The sequence below is a fragment of the Pristiophorus japonicus genome, chromosome 12 (genome assembly GCF_044704955.1).
Source record: "Pristiophorus japonicus isolate sPriJap1 chromosome 12, sPriJap1.hap1, whole genome shotgun sequence".
In the NCBI taxonomy this organism is placed as follows: Eukaryota; Metazoa; Chordata; class Chondrichthyes; family Pristiophoridae; genus Pristiophorus; species Pristiophorus japonicus.
In genome coordinates this window covers 107,900,367-107,917,915 of record NC_091988.1, presented here as the reverse complement: position 1 = coordinate 107,917,915, position 17,549 = coordinate 107,900,367, and the positions used below count along the sequence as shown (strand labels likewise).

The window sequence follows — 17,549 nt, the reverse complement described above, 5'->3', positions numbered from 1 at the left end:
GGGAGGAGAGCATGCTGGGATATGTCAGAGATGCAGTGATTGTGACCATCATTAAAAAGGGGGACAAGTCCGACTGTGGCAACTACAGAGGAATCTCCCTGCTATCAGCCACTGGGAAAGTTGTCGCTAGAGTTCTCCCTCAACCGTCTTCTCCCTGTGGCCGAGGAGCTCCTCCCGGAGTCACAATACGGATTTCGTCCCCTGCGGGGCACAACGGACATGATCTTTGCAACGCGGCAGCTGGAGGAAAAATGCAGGGAGCAGCACCAGCCCTTATACATGGCCTTCTTCGACCTTACAAAGATTGACACTGTCACCATGAGGGTCTATGGAGCCTCTTATCAACAAGAGCAGACATTGATGCGGAAATTCAACATCGCCTCCAGTGCGCCAGTGCAGCCTTTGGCCGCCTGCGGAAAAGAGTGTTCGAAAACCAGGCTCTCAAACCTACCACCAAGCTCATGGTCTATGAGTTGTAGTAATACCCGCCCTCATGTATGAATCAGAGGCATGGACGATGTACAGAAGACACCTCAAGTTGCTGGAGAAATATTACCAACGATGTCTCCGCAAGATCCTGCAAATCCCCTGGGAGGACAGACGCATCAACATCAGTGTCCGCGCCAGGCCAACATCCCCAGCACTCATTCCGCTTTGCCACATAGTTCACATGCCAGACACGAGACTCCCGAAGCAATTACTCTATGCGGAGCTCCTTCACGGCAAACGAGCCAAACGTGGGCAGTGGAAACGTTACAAAGACACCCTCAAAGCCTCCCCGATATAGTGCGACATCACCACTGACACCTGGGAGACCCTGGCCAAAGACCACCCGAGGTGGAGAAAGTGCATCCGGGAGGGCGGTGAGCTCTTCGAATCTCAACGCCGTGAGCATGAAGAGGTCAAGCGCAGGCAGCGGAAGGAGCGTGTGGTAAATCAGTCCCACCCCATCCCCCCCTTCTCCTGACGAATATCTGTCCCACCTGTGACAGGGTCTGTGGCTCTCATATTGGACTGTTCAGCCACCAAAGGACTCATTTTAGGAGTGAAGCAAGTCTTCTTCGATTCCGAGGGAATGCCTATGATGATGATGATGAAAGCTCCCTCTACACTGTCCCATTAAACACTCCCAGGGCAGGTACAGCACGTGGTTAGATACAGAGTAAAGCTCCCTCTACACTGTCCCATCAAACACTCCCAGGGCAGGTACAACACGGGTTATATACAGAGTAAAGCTCCCTCTACACTGTCCCATTAAACACTCCCAGGGCAGGTACAGCACGGGTTAGATACGGAGTAAAGCTCCCTCTACACTCTCCCATCAAACACTCCCAGGGCAGGTACAGCACGGGTTAGATAGAGTAAAGCTTCCTCTACACTGTCCCATTAAACACTCCCAGGGCAGGTACAGCATGGGGTTAGATACAGAGTAAAGCTCCCTCTGCACTGTCCCATCAAACACTCCCAGTGCAGGTACAGCACGGGTTAGATACAGAGTAAAGCTCCCTCTACACTGTCCCATCAAACACTCCCAGGGCAGGTACAGCACGGGGTTAGATACAGAGTAAAGCTCCCTCTACACTGTCCCATCAAACACTCCCAGGGCAGGTACTGCACGGGTTAGATACAGAATAAAGCTCCCTCTACACAGTCCCATTAAACACTCCCAGGGCAGGTACAGGGGGTTAGATACAGAGTAAATCTCCCTCTACACTGTCCCATCAAACACTCCCAGGGCAGGTACAGCACAGGTTAGATACAGAGTAAAGCTCCCTCTACACTGTCCCATTAAACACTCCCAGGGCAGGTACAGCACGGGTTAGCGTGTTGCATTAATTAAGCATACCCACATGACTTGTGCAGTTTCTGACGCTGACTGCTCTATCTCGCACTGAAGGTCCTGGGTTGCAGGTTGGATCTCGATTTTAAACCAATGGCCCAGAAATCCCTCTGGGAGTCTTCCCGCGGGCAATTGCCTCCTGGCTGGATATTTTTTACGAATTTACCTGGTGGTCTAGGAGGCGCCCCGATTTCCGATGGAGAGGCCTTCTCCTCCCAAGCTGCGAAGCGCGCTCCCATGCAGAGGGTCTCGGTGCAGAAGATGCATGTGTGACTGCTCAGCCAATGGGGTAAGTATTTCACAGGTTCCCAGTAATAGCACTGAGACTCACGTATCTACCAGCTCTCAGTGCTATTAATGGGAACAAAACCAATCACACAAAATAATAAAAAAATAAAAAATAGACCACCTATATTTAAAATTCATTGAAATAAATTATGTCTTATAAAAATAAAATATTTTCACGATTTTTAAAAAAGTTAAAAAAATTATGGTTAAAAATAAACTTACCATAGTGGGGAGGGTTTTTAACAATAAACTATGTGTTTATAAGTTAATTTTATCGTGTTTTTGTGTGTTTTAAAACACTTGCGCCTGTAACAGTAGGCTATGTGCAAGATTTTTGAGGACCATTGCTGGGCAAGATACGGGTAAATCCAACAATGGTGCCCGTACAAATGTTCTTGCTTCCGATCTGGCCACGATCTGTCCAGCTCCAGCTCCAGCTGGACAGATCGGAAAAGCTGGTTTTCAGCGTATGCACATTGCGATGCTTTCACGTGTCCGTACACACTCTGTACGGACCTGGGACATCGGAATTTCCAGGCCGTTGATTTCGGGCTGTGCAGCAAGCTGAGCCCTTCACGTGTTGAACATGACACGTGGCCGTTGTGGCCAATGACGCAGTAACGCTGTGCAGGCCGAGACCGAGGAATAACGGGAAAGGCAAAGACAAAAGAAATCCAATCAGGAAGCAAGACGTAAGGAAGTGCTTGACTTTAATAGTATAAACCTCTCTCAGGCAGGAGTACTTTGCAACAAAGCAGGATGCGACATTCAGAGACTGGGTGAAAGACACCTCCATGCATTGCCCCACTCTATTTACAAAAGGAATGCAGTCCCTTGCCATGATTAAAGACACTGGTTAGATATAAAATTCTCATTTTAAAAAGGAACATGCGATTATTTTCATGAAATTACATTTACAAAGCCGATTTCACAAAAAAAAGTTGACAAAGCAATAATGTAATGTCTGCCGACACAGCAGACAGAAACAGGCATCTAGAAAGTACAATAATTATTTGCTATGCAACAGTGGCCCACAGTCAGCCTATCACCAACATCCTGCCACTTAGGCAGAATGTCTCCAAACCCGCTCCTTCTCACCTCCAACTTCAGCTCGTGCCTAGGGGTAAAATTCACAACATCTTCTCTAAAGATTGTTTGTGAAATATCTGGAGTACATTTTTCAGTCTCATTTTAAACAGCAAAGCCAGGAATAAGTAACAAACAACTGATTGTCACGTTAGCTACAGAACAGACATGGATGGATGAGACACAGACAGGTCTTGGATACAAGAACTACACATTCAGTCAAATATAGAGAACGGGGAGTTTGCAACACATTGCGGAACAGCACTGTGTACAGTATACAGTGAGCAGTATACATTGTGCTGTGTACAGTATACAGTGAGCCGTGTACAGTGAGCAATATACAGTGAGCAATATACAGTATACAATGAGCAGTATACAGTGATCGGTATACAGTGATCGGTATACAGTGAGCAATATACAATGAGCAATATACAGTGAGCAGTATGCAGTGAGCAGTATGCAGTGAGCAGTATGCAGTGAGCAATATACAGTGATCAGTCTACAGTGAGCAGTGCACAGTGAGCAGTGCACAGTGAGCAGTGTACAGTGAGCAGTATAGTGAGCAGTATAGTGAGCAGTATAGTGAGCAGTATACAGTATACAACGAGCAGTGTGCAGTGTACAGTGAGCAGTGTACAGTGAGCAGGGTACAGCGTAGTGAGCAGTGTGTAGTGAGCAGTATACAGTGAGCAGTGGACAGTGAGCAGTGTACAGTGAGCAGTGTACAGTGAGCAGTGTAGGAGTAGTATACAGTGAGCAGTGTACAGTCAGCAGTGTACAGTCAGCAGTGTACAGTATAGTGAGCAGTGTACAGTGAACAGTGAGCAGTGAACAGTGAGCAGTGAGCAGTATTCAGTGAGCAGTATTCAGTATACAGTGAGTAGTATACAGTGTGCAGTATTCAGTGAGTAGTGTACAGTGAGCAGTGTACAGTATACAGTGAGCAGTGTACAGTATACAGTGAGTAGTATTCAGTGAGCAGTGTAGTGAGTAGTATACAGTGAGCAGTATACAGTGAGCAGTGTACATTGAGCAGTGTACATTGAGCAGTGAGCAGTGTACAGTGAGCAGTGTACAGTATATAGTGAGCAGTGTACAGTGAGCAGTGTACAGTATACAGTGAGCAGTGTACAGTATACAGTGAGCAGTGTACAGTGAGCAGTGTACAGTGAGCAGTATTCAGTGAGCAGCATTCAGTATACAGTGAGCAGTGTACAGTGAGCAGTGTACAGTGTGCAGTATTCAGTGAGTAGTGTACAGTGAGCAGTGTACAGTGAGCAGTGTACAGTGAGCAGTGTAGGAGTAGTATACAGTGAGCAGTGTACAGTCAGCAGTGTACAGTCAGCAGTGTACAGTGAGCAGTGTACATTGAGCAGTGTACAGTGAGCAGTGTACAGTGAGCAGTGAACAGTGAGCAGTATTCAGTATACAGTGAGTAGTATACAGTGTGCAGTATTCAGTGAGTAGTGTACAGTGAGCAGTGTACAGTATACAGTGAGCAGTGTACAGTATACAGTGAGTAGTATTCAGTGAGCAGTGTAGTGAGTAGTATACAGTGAGCAGTATACAGTGAGCAGTGTACATTGAGCAGTGTACATTGAGCAGTGAGCAGTGTACAGTGAGCAGTGTACAGTATATAGTGAGCAGTGTACAGTGAGCAGTGTACAGTGAGCAGTGTACAGTGAGCAGTGTACAGTATATAGTGAGCAGTGTACAGTGGTGAGCAGTGTACAGTATAGTGAGCAGTGTACAGTGAGCAGTGTACAGTGAGCAGTGTACAGTGAGCAGTGTACAGTATACAGTGAGCAGTGTACAGTGAGCAGTGTACAGTGAGTAGTATACAGTGTGCAGTATTCAGTGAGTAGTGTACAGTGAGCAGTGTACAGTGAGCAGTGTACAGTGAGTAGTATACAGTGAGCAGTATTCAGTGAGTAGTGTACAGTGAGTAGTGTACAGTGAGCAGTGTACAGTATTCAGTGAGCAGTATACAGTGAGCAGTGTAGTGAGTAGTATACAGTGAGCAGTGTACAGTATACAGTGAGCAGTGTACAGTGAGTAGTATACAGTGAGCAGTATACAGTGAGCAGTATACAGTGTACAGTGAGCAGTGTACAGTGAGCAGTGTGCAGTATACAGTGAGCAGTATTCAGTGAGCAGTATTCAGTGAGCAGTGTACAGTGAGCAGTATTCAGTGAGCAGTGTACAGTATACAGTGAGCAATGTACAGTGAATAGTATACAGTGTGCAGTGTACAGTGAGCAGTATAAAGTGCTATGGATCAGTTCCTATGGACTGGAGGGTAGCTAATGTAACACCACTTTTAAAAAAAGGAGGGAGAGAGAAAACGGGTAATTATAGAGCGGTTATCCTGACATCAGTAGTGGGGAAAATGTTGGAATCAATTATTAAGGATGAAATAGCAGCACATTTGGAAAGCAGTGACAGGATCGGTCCAAGTCAGCATGGATTTATGAAAGGGAAATTATGCTTGACAAATCTTCTGGAATTTTTTGAGGATGTAACTAGTAGAGTGGACAAGGGAGAACCAGTGGATGTGGTGTATTTGGACTTTCAAAAGGCTTTTGACAAGGTCTCACACAAGAGATTGGTGTGAAAAATTAAAGCACATGGTATTGGGGGTAATGTACTGACGTGGATAGAGAATTGGTTGGCAGACAGGAAGCAGTGAGTCGGGATAAACAGGTCTTTTTCAGAATGGGAGGCAGTGATTAGTGGGGTGCTGCAGGGCTCAGTGCTGGGACCCCAGCTATTTACAATATACATTAATGATTTAGATGAAAGAATTGAGTGTAATATCTCCAAGTTTGCAGATGACACTAAGCTGGGTGGCAGTGTGAACTGTGAGGAGGATGCTAAGAGGCTGCAGGGTGACTTGGACAGGTTAGGTGAGTGGGCAAATGCATGGCAGATGCAGTATAATGTGGATAAATGTGAGGTTATCCACTTTGGGGGCAAAAACACGAAAGCAGAATATTATCTGAATGGCGGCAGATTAGGAAAAGGGGAGGTGCAACGAGACCTGGGTGTCATGGTTCATCAGTCATTGAAAGTTGGCATGCAGGTACAGCAGGCGGTGAAGAAGGCAAATGGTATGTTGGCCTTCATAGCTAGGGGATTTGAGTATAGGAGCAGGGAGGTCTTACTGCAGTTGTACAGGGTCTTAGTGAGTCCTCACCTGGAATATTGTGTTCAGTTTTGGTCTCCTAATCTGAGGAAGGACGTTCTTGCTATTGAGGGAGTGCAGTGAAGGTTCACCAGACTGATTCCCGGGATGGTGGGACTGACATATGAGGAGAGACTGGATCGACTGGGCCTGTATTCACTGGAGTTTAGAAGGATGAGAGGGAATCTCATAGAAACGTATAAAATTCTGACGGGACTGGACAGGTTAGATGCAGGAAGAATGTTCCTGATGTTGGGGAAGTCCAGAACCAGAGGACACAGTCTAAGGATAAGGGGTAAGCCATTTAGGACTGAGATGAGGAGAAACTTCTTCACTCAGAGAGTTGTTAACTTGTGGAATTCTCTACCACAGAAAGTTGTTGAGGCCAGTCCGTTAGATATATTCAAGAGGGCGTTAGATATGGCCCTTACGGCTAAGGGGATCAAGGGATATGGAGATAAAGCAGGAAAGGGGTACTGAGGGAATGATCAGCCATGAACTCATTGAATGGCGGTGCAGGCTCGAAGGGCCGAATGGCCTACTCCTGCACCTATTTTCTATGTTTCTATACAGTGAGCAGTATACAGTGAGCGGTATACATTGAGCAGTGTACAGTGAGCAGTGTACAGTGAGCAGTGTACAGTGAGCAGTATACAGTGAGCAGTGTACAGTGAGCAGTGTACAGTGAGCAGCGTAGTGAGCAGTGTGCAGTGAGCAGTATACAGTGAGCAGTAGTGTACAGTGAGCAGTGTACAGTGAGCAGCATACAGTGAGCAGCGTGCAGTAGTGTACAGTGAGCAGTATACAGTATACATTGAGCAGTATACAGTGAGCAGTATACAGTGAGCAGTGTACAGTGAGCAGTGTACAGTGTAGTAAGCAGTATACAGTGAGCAGTGTACAGTATACAGTGAGCAGTATAAAGTGAGCAGTGTACAGTATACAGTGAACAGTGTACAGTGAGCAGTGTACAGTGAGCAGCATACAGTGAACAGTATATAGTGAACAGTGTACAGTATAGTAAGCAGTATACAGTGAGCAGTGAGCAGTGTACAGTGAGCAGTGTACAGTGAGCAGTGTACAGTGAGCAGTGTACAGTATACAGTGAAGTGTACAGTGAGCAGTGTACAGTGAGCAGTGTACAGTGAGCAGTATAAAGTGAGCAGTATAAAGTGAGCAGTGTACAGTGAGCAGTGTACAGTGAGCAGTGTACAGTATAGAGTGAGCAGTATACAGTGAGTAGTATACAGTGCGTAGTATACAGTGAGCAGTGTACAGTGAGCAGTGTACAGTGAGCAACGTAGTGAGCAGTGTGCAGTGAGCAGTATACAGAGCAGTATATAGTGAGCAGTGTGCAGAGAACAGTATACCATGAGCAGTATACAGCGAGCATTATACAGTGAGCAGTATACAGTGTGCAGAGGGCAGTATACCATGAGCAGTGTGCAGTATATAGTGAGCAGTGTGCAGTGAGCAGTATACAGTGAGCAGTGTACAGTATACAGTGTGCAGTGAGCAGTGTTCAGTATACAGTGAGCAGTTGTACAGTGAGCAATGTACAGTGAGCAGTGTACAGTGAGCAGTGTACAGTGGGGTTACGGTGGGGAATCCTCGCTCCTTTGCCGGTTCGGGAGAAGGCCGATGATCACGATGTTCCATGTGAGCCTGTGCGATGGGTTCAGGAGCCGGTGCTGTGGGGCATCATGCGGATGTACCAATGATCTGGCTGTTATATTCTGCAGTTTCCATTCGCAGGATGTAAGGGATGATACTGTCAATCTGAACATTTCCAATGAGGCCTGTGAAGAAGAGCTCCTCCGTGATACTGGAATTCATCAGTCTCAGGGCTGGCAGGCGGAGCAGGATTCGGGCCAATCTGTGGAGTTCATTCAATCACATTGTGTTAAGATGGAGTTGCTTTCGCACGTGCCCCTCACGCTGATGTTAATGCGGGAGCAATGGGCAGGCTCACCATGCAGGGCCCCAGTGAATGGGCAGGTTCACCATGCAGGGCCCCAGTGAATGGGCAGGTTCACCATGCAGGGTCCCAGTGAATGGGCAGGTTCACCATGCAGGGTCCCAGTGAATGGGCAGGTTCACCATGCAGGGTCCCAGTGAATGGGCAGGTTCACCATGCAGGGTCCCAGTGAATGGGCAGGTTCACCATGCAGGGTCCCAGTGAATGGGCAGGTTCACCATGCAGGGCCCCAGTGAATGGGCAGGTTCACCATGCAGGGTCCCAGTGAATGGGCAGGTTCACCATGCAGGGTCCCAGTGAATGGGCAGGTTCACCATGCAGGGCCCCAGTGAATGGGCAGGTTCACCATGCAGGGCCCCAGTGAATGGGCAGGTTCACCATGCAGGGCCCCAGTGAATGGGCAGGTTCACCATGCAGGGCCCCAGTGAATGGGCAGGTTCACCATGCAGGGCCCCAGTGAATGGGCAGGTTCACCATGCAGGGCCCCAGTGAATGAAGAGGCACATTCCTTCACGGCTCAATGACAGGTGCAGTTTAGTCCCATCCCAATATATTGGTGGTTACTTCAGCAACAAGCCCTTCCCATTACATATTTACATAGCGCTCACACTCCCACACCCTCCACTACCCACAATACCCCACAATATGTTTGCTCACTTGATAAGCAAAGCTCTCGCTAAGTGTAATCTCCTGCTGGACAATCGGCCCGTTCATAGGTGACTCCATCCCCATTTGGCTCCTGTACTCAGTCAAATCTCACCTCAGCTGATCCCCATCTGCTTGCATCTCTTTGTTTGAACACATCCATCTGATCTCTCCTTTAACTCTCTCATAGAGCCCATAAATGATAGATTAGGAACCATTGCTGCACTGACTGTAGATGTAATGACAGACGGGAGCATTTCTAGAGCTGTGTTGAGACTAGATCCGTGGAGAAGAATTATTCCTGGTACACTGTGCGTGGAGGTGAGAGATGTGGTTTAAGATTGACACCGATGCTGCTTGGTGTGAGAATGTGAAGGTGTGCAGTGCTATGATTGTAGCCTGGCCTACCTGTAGTTATCCTCGGGATATGTTGTTTGCACATAATCCTGTAACTCCATCTGTGCTTTGTCTTGAAACTTTGCAATCTGACTGGTATTATTGAGGCCCGGGTGATCTGAAGGAAAATGGTACAGGTTAAGTCAATAATATGGAAGAAACGCTTCGAATCTTGTGCAAAGGTTCTCTGCTTCACTCTTGAAATAGGACATTTGCCCGATGAAAAGGACATTAACAGTAACACAAGGCAGGACAAATGGCACGATTTTGAAAATTGTTGATGAGCAGAGAGACCTTGGTATCCATATCCATAAATCCTTCAAGGTGGAGTGCAGCTCCAACACTCAGGAAGCTCGACACCATCCAGGACAAAGCAGCCGCTTGATCGACACGCTACCCACCACCTTCAACATTCACTCCCTCCACCACCGGCGCACCGTGGCTGCAGTGTGTACCATCGACAAGATGCACTGCAGCAACTCGCCAAAGTTTCTTCGGCAGCACCTCCCAAACCCACGACCTCCACCACCGAGAAGGACAAGGGCAGCAGGCGCATGGGAACACCACCACCTCCACGTTCCCCTCCCAGTCACACACCGTCTTGACTTGGAAATATATCGGCCGTTCCTTCTTCGTCACTGGGTCACAATCCTGGAATTCCCTCCCTAACAGCACTGTGGGAGCACCTTCACCACACGGACTGCAGCGGTTCAAGAAGGCGCCTCACCACCACCTTCTCAAGGGGCAATTAGGGATGGGCAATAAATGCCGGCCTTGTCAACGACATTGACATCCCATGAACGAATAAAAAACAAATTGATAAGGTTGTTAAAAAGCATGTGGCTTCCTTGGGTTTATAAATTGAGGAATAGAATATAAAAACAAGGAGATCATGCTGGAACTTTATAAATCACTGGTTAGGCTTCAGATGGAGTATTGTGGACAATTCTGGGCACCACACTAGGAAAGATATAAACGCCTTAGAAATTGCAACTGTTACACCCTTTTTTGGTATAATGTTTGCAATTTTATTATGACTTATCTACTTTAAGTACAGCCAGCCTTTCCAGTACCTCCATTTTATCCATTTGTATCCCATCCAGTATCTCCTCTACCTCTTCCTTCACTATATCTATGTCAGCATCTTCTTCCTTGGTGAAGACAGATGCAAAGCATTCATTTAGCATCTCAACCATGCCCTCTACCTCCATGCGTGGGTCTCCTTTTTGGTTCCTAATCGGCCCCACCCTCCTCTTACTGCCCGGTTACTATTCATCTGTCTATAGAAGACTTTTGGATGACCTTTTAGCTGCCTACTCCTGTTCCTCAAGTGTGAGGTTATGCACTTTGGCAGAAAAAAATCAATGAGCAAGTTATTATTTAAATGGAGAAAGATTGCAAAGTACAGCGGGACCTGGGGGTACTTGTGCATGAAACACAAAAGGATAGTATGCAGGTACAGCAAGTGATCAGGAAGGCCAGTGGTATCTTGGTCTTTATTGCAAAGGGGATGGAGTATAAAAGCAGGGAAGTCTTGCTACAGTTGTACAGGGTATTGGTGAGGCCACACCTGGAATACTGCGTGCAGTTTTGGTTTCCATATTTATGAAAGGATATACTTGCTGTGGAGGCAGTTCAGAGAAGGTTCACTAGGTTGATTCCGGGGATGAGGAGGTTGACTTATGAGGAAAGGTCGAGTAGGTTGGGCCTCTACTCATTGGAATTCAGAAGAATGAGAGGTGATCTTATCGAAACGTATAAGATTATGAGAAGGTGGAGGCAGAGAGGATGTTTCCACTGATATGGGAGACTAGAACTAGAGGGCACGATCTTAGAATAAGAGGCCGCCCATTTAAAACTGAGATGAGGAGAAATTCCTTCCCTCAGAGGGTTGTAAATCGGTGGAATTCGCTGCCTCAGAGAGCTGTGGAAGCTGGGACATTGAATAAATTTAAGACAGAAATAGACAGTTTCTTAAACGATAAGGGATTAAGGGATTATGGGGAGCGGGTAGGGAAGTGGAGCTGAGTCCATGATCGGATCAGCCATGATCTTATTAAATGGCGGAGCAGGCTCGAGGGGTCGTATGGCCTACTCCTGCTCCTATTTCTGATGGTCTTATTCTCATACCCTCTCTGTGCCATTCTTATTTCCATTTTCACTTCTCGAGATTTAAATCAGTGGTAAAGGTTTAGAAGGGAGATGAGGAGAATTTTTTTCCGGGATCTGGAATGCTCTTCCTGAAAAGTTGGTGGAAGCTGAGTCTATCGATAATTTAAAAAATAAATAAGCCAGGTACTTGAGGATGAGGAGCTTGCAGGGTTGCCGACAAAAAGCGGGAATGTGGGACTAAGCACAACTGATCTTTCACTGAACCAGCACAGGCACGACGGGCCGAATGGCCTCCTTCTGTGCTGCATTTGAAGCATGGATTGAACAATGAGCTGTTCCACTGGTTGGACAGATTCACCAAAGGTGGAGCACTGTGATATACAGTCGGAGAGAGACTGGGCCCGGGTTACCACAATACTGACTCTGGACCCCATGAAGTCTCATGGCACCAGATCAAACAAGGTCAAGGAAACCTCCTGCTGATTATCACCTACCGCCCTCCCTCAGCTGATGAGTCAGTACTCCTCCATGTTGAACACCACTTGGAAGAAGCACTGAGGGTAGCACGGACACAGAATGTACTCTGGATGAATGGGGGCCTTCAATGTCCAGCATCAAGAGTGGCTCAGTTTTACCCCTACTGACTCAGCTGGCCAATGACTGAAGGACATAGCTGCCAGACCGGGCATACGTTAGCTGGTGAGACAACCAAAAGGAGGAAGTAATCTACTTGACCTGTTCCTCACTAAGCTACCTGTCACAGACATGACTATCCATGATAGCACTAAGCTACCCCGAGACGCAGAATGCCCACAACGCTTGGTCTGTCCTCCAGGCCTCCATAACCCGTGCCTGCAAAGAGACGCTCGGTCACTCAACCAGGAAACACCAGGACTGGTTTGATGAGAATGACCAGGAGATCCAAGAGCTAATAGATCGCAAGCACAGGGCATTTCTGAGCCTTAAACAACAACCCAACTCGGGAGCAGCAAGGCAGCATTACAGACGGCTAAAGGCTGAGGTCCAACAAAAAACTCGGGATCGAAAGAACAGTTGGTGGATGGAGGAAGTACAGGAGATACAGCAGCTGGCCGACAGCCATGATGTGCGAGGATTCTTCATCGCAGTCAAGGCCACCTACAGTCCAAACTCCCAAGGCCCCACCCCACTGCTGGCCAAGAACAGGGAAACACTCATCAAGGACACCGAGGCAGTCAGGGCCCACTGGAAGGAGCACTTTGAAGATCTCCTCAATCGAGACTCTGCTTTTGACTCGAGTGTTCTCAACTCCATCCCGCAGCATGCTACCCACCACCACCTCAGTAAAACCCCAATGTTGCACGAGGCAGGAAAAGCCATAAGACAGCTCAAGAACAACAAGGCTACGGGAGCGGATGGAATCCCTGCTGAGGCATTGAAGTATGGTGGAGAGGCGCTGTTGGCGCGGATACATGACCTCATCTCTCCCATCTGGAGGGTGGAGAACATGCTTGGAGATCTGAGAGATGCAGTGATCTTTAAAAAAAGGGACAAGTCCGACTGTGGCAACTACAGAGGAATCTCCCTGCTATCAGCCACTGGGAAAGTCGTCGCTAGAGTCCTCCTCAACCGTCTTGTCCCTGTGACCGAGGAGCTCCTCCCGGAGTCACAGTACGGATTTCATCCCCTATGGGGTACAACAGACATGATCTTTGCAGCGCGACAGCTGCAGGAAAATGCAGGGAACAGCGCCAGCCCTTATACATGGCCTTCGACCTTACAAAGGCCTTTGACACGGTCAACCGCGAGGGTCTATGGAGCGTCCTCCTCCGTTTCGTCACCATCCTCCGCCTGCTCCACGACGACATGCAGGCCGTTATCCTTACCAATGGATCCATCACAGACCCAATCCTCATCCGTACCGGGGTCAAACAGGGCTGCGTCATCGCCCCAACCCTCTTCTCAATCTTCCTCACTGCCATGCTCCACCTCACAGTCGACAAGCTCCCCGCTGGAGTGGAACTAAACTACAGAACCAGTGGGAACCTGTTCAACCTTCGCCGTCTCCAGGCCAGGTCCAAGACTACTCCAACCTCTGTCATCGAACTACAGTATGCGGACGATGTCTGCGTCTGTGCACACACAGAGGCTGAACTCCAGGATATAGTCGACGTATTCATTGAGGCGTACAAAAGCATGGGCCTTACGCTAAACATCCGTAAGACAAAGGTCCTCCACCAGCCTGTCCTCACCGCACAGCACTGCCCCCCAGTCATCAAGATCCACGGCGCGGCCCTGGACACCGTGGACCATTTCCCATAACCCGGGAGCCTCTTATTAACAAGGGCAGACATTGACGACGAGATCCAACACCACCTCCAATGCGCAATTGCAGCCTTCGGTCGCCTGAGGAAAAGAGTGTTTGAAGACCAGGCTCTCAAATCTGCCACCAAGCTCATGGTCTACAGGGCTGTAGTAATACCCGCCCTCCTGTATGGCTCAGAGACATCATCATCATCATCATCATCATAGGCAGTCCCTCAGAATCGAGGAAGACTTGCTTCCACTCCTGAAGTGAGTTCTTTGATGGCTGAACAGTCCAATACGAGAGCCACAGTCCCTGTCACAGGTGGGACAGACAGTTGTTGAGGGAAGGGTGGGTGGGACTGGTTTGCCGCAAGATCTTTCCGCTGCCTGCGCTTGATTTCTGCATGCTCTCGGCGACGAGACTCGAGGTGCTCAGCGCCCTCCCGGATGCACTTCCTCCACTTAGGGCGGTCTTTGGTCAGCGATTCCCAGGTGTCAGTGGGGATGTTGCATTTTATCAGGGAGGCTTTGAGGGTGTCCTTGTAACATTTCCTCTGCCCACCTCTGGCTCATTTGCCATGAAGGAGTTCCGAGTAGAGCACTTGCTTTGGGAGTCTCGTGTCAGGCATGTGGACAATGTGGCCTGCCCATGCACCATGTACAGCAGACACCTCAAGTCGCTGGACAAATACCACCAACGATCCTACAAATCCTGTGGGAGCACAGACGCATCAACATTAGCGTCCTCGACCAGGCCAACATCCCCAGCACTGAAGCACTGACCACACTTGATCAGCTCCACTGGGCGGGCCACATAGACATCCCCACTGACATCTGGGAGTCCCAGGCCCAAGACCGCCCTAAGTGGAGGAAGTGCATCCGGGAGGGCGCTGAGCACCTCAAGTCTCATTGCCGAGAGCATGCAGAAATCAAGCGCAGGCAGCGGAAAGATCGAGCGGCAAACCAGTCCCACCCACCCCTTCCTTCAACGACTATCTGTCCCACCTGTGACAGGGACTGTGGTTCTCGCATTGGACTGTTCAGCCACCTAACGACTCATTGTTAGAGTGGAAGCAAGTCTTCCTTGATTCCGAGGGACTGCCTATGATGATGATGAGGCTACCTGTCAGACAGCCTTTACTAATGGGGTGCCGGGAGGATTCAGCAAAGTGTAAATTTAAAAGCAGCAAGAGAAATGTTGAGGCTCTAGAGCAGAGCAGAGTTTGGGGTAAAAATTAGCAGAGTGGGTCAGGAAAGGACAGAGAGAGTAACAAAGGTAATAGGGCATCAGTGACTAAGGTGATCAGGGAAGAATAGAAAAAAGTCAAAGCTAAAGACACGATATCTGAATGCGCGAAGCAGTCGCAATAAAATAGATGAATTAATAGCGGAGATAGAAATTAATAGGTTTGATCTAATTGCCATTCCGGAGATGTGGTTGCAAAGTGACCAAGGTTGGGAACTAAATATTGCAGGATAGTTCACTTTTAGAAGAGATAGGCGAATGGAACAGGAGGACAGGTAGCCTTGATAATAAAGGATGGGATAAAGACAGGAGAGAGAAAGGATCTTATCTCAGACAATATCAAGAAGCAGAATCAGTTTGGGTGGAGCTAAGAAACAGCAAGGGGCGGAAAACATTGGTGGGAGTTGTTTCTAGGGCCCCAAACAGTATTGGTAATGTAGGGCACAGGATAAATCAGGAAATTAAAAGGTAATACATGGGGGACTTTAATCTACATATAGACTGGGCAAACCAAACATGCAGCAATACTGTAGAGGATGAATTCATGGAATGTATACAAGATGGTTTTCTAGGTCAGTATGTTAAGGAACCAGCTAGGGAACAGGCTATTTTAGATCTAGTATTGTGCAATGAGAAAAGGTTAATTAATAACCTTGCAGTAAAGGGGCCTTTAGGGAAGAATGACCATAATATGATAGAATTTTATATTGAGGTTGAAAGTGATTTCGTTAAATCCAAAACTAGGGTATTAAATCTAAACAAAGCAAACTATGCAGGTATGTGGGGCAAGTTGGCTAAGGTAGAATGGGAAACTACATTAAAGGTATGACGGTAGACACACAATGGATAGCATTTAAGGAATTAATACATAATTTACAACAAATATACATTCCTTTAAGGCACAAAAACCCCACAGAAAAGTGGTCCAACCGTGGCTAACGAGAGAAGTGAAAGATAGTATTAGATCAAAGGAAGAGGCTTATAATGTTGCCAAAAGAGTAGTAAACTTGAGGATTGGGAGATTTTAGAATTTAGCAAAGGAGGACCACAAAATTGATAAAGGGAAAATAGAATATGAGAGTAAACTAGCGAGAGACATAAAAACAAACTGTAAAAGCCTCTATAGATTTGTAAAAAGGAAAAAATTAGCAAAAGTAAATGTGGGTCCCTTACAGGCTGAGACAGGAGAAATTATAATGGGGAACTAGGAAATGGCAGAGAAATTAAACAAATATTTTGTGTTTGTCTTCACAGACAAAGACGCAAACAACCTTCCAGAAATACTGGAGAACCAAGGGTCTAACGAGAATAAAGAACTGAATTTATATTAGTAAAAATTTAGCACTGGGAAAATTAATGGGACTGAAAGCCGATAAATCCCCTGGACCTGATGGCCTACATCCTAGGGTTTTGAAAGAGGTAGCTATAGAGATAGTGGATGCATTGATTGTTATCTTCCAAAATTCCATAGATTCTAGAACGGTTCCCGCAGATTGGAAGGTAGCAAATGTAACCTCGTTATTTAAGAAAGGAGGGAGAGAGAAAACAGGGAACTACAGACCAGTTAGCCTGACATCAGTAGTAGGGAAAATGCTAGAATCTATTATTAAGGTCGTGGTAACAGGGCACTTAGAAATAATAGGATTGGGCAGAGTCAACATGGATTTATGAAAGGGAAATCATGTTGGACAAATCTGTTAAGAGTTTTTTGAGGTTGTAACTAGTAGAATAGCTAAGGGGGAACCAATGGATGTTGTGTATTTGGATTTTCAGAAGGCATTCGATAAGGTGCCACACAAGAGGTTATTAAACAAAATTAGTGCTCACGGGATTGGGGGTAATATACTAGCACGGATTGGGGATTGGTTAATGGACAGAAAACAGAGAGTAGGAATAAACGGGCCATTTACAGGTTGGCAGACTGTAACTAGTCGGGTACCACAAGGATCGGTGCTGGGACCCCAGCTATTCACAATCTGTATCAATGATTTGAATGAGGGACCAAATGTAATATATCCAAGTTTGCTGATGATACAAAGCTCGGTGGGAATGTGAGTTGTGAGGAGGATGCAAAGAGGCTTCAAGGGGATATAGACAGGCTGAGTGGGCAAGAACATGGCAAATGGAATATAATGTGGAGAAATGTGAAGTTATCCAGTTTGGTAGGAAAAATAGAAAATGGTGAGAGATTGTGAAATGTTGGTGTTCAGAGGGACCTGGGTGTCCTTGTACACCAATCACTGAAAGTTAACATGCAGGTACAGCAAGCAATTAAGAAAGCAAATGGTATGTTGGCCTTTATTACAGGAGGATTTGAGTATAAGAGTAAAGACGTCTTACTGCAATTATACAGGGCCCTGGTGAGACCGCACCTGGAGTATTGTGTACAGTGTTGGTCTCCTTACCTAAGGAAGGATATACTTGGCATAGAGGGAGTGTAACGAAGGTTCACCAGACTGATTCCTGGGATGGGGGGATTATCCTATGA

General features: G+C 47.1%; 1 protein-coding gene across 1 annotated transcript in view; it reads right to left on the bottom strand.

Annotated features, from left to right (window-relative positions):
* Positions 1–2,821: 2,821 nt before the first annotated feature.
* Positions 2,822–17,549, bottom strand: part of LOC139276832 (nuclear receptor subfamily 2 group C member 2-like) — a 150,391-nt gene continuing 135,663 nt past the window's right edge. The window contains exons 9-10 of the mRNA XM_070894831.1: positions 9,430–9,535; positions 2,822–8,274 (exon numbers count right to left, since the gene is read on the bottom strand). Of these exons, the coding sequence (XP_070750932.1) occupies positions 8,100–8,274; positions 9,430–9,535 (281 nt within the window). The 3' untranslated portion in view covers positions 2,822–8,099. The remainder of the gene's footprint in view (positions 8,275–9,429; positions 9,536–17,549) is intronic.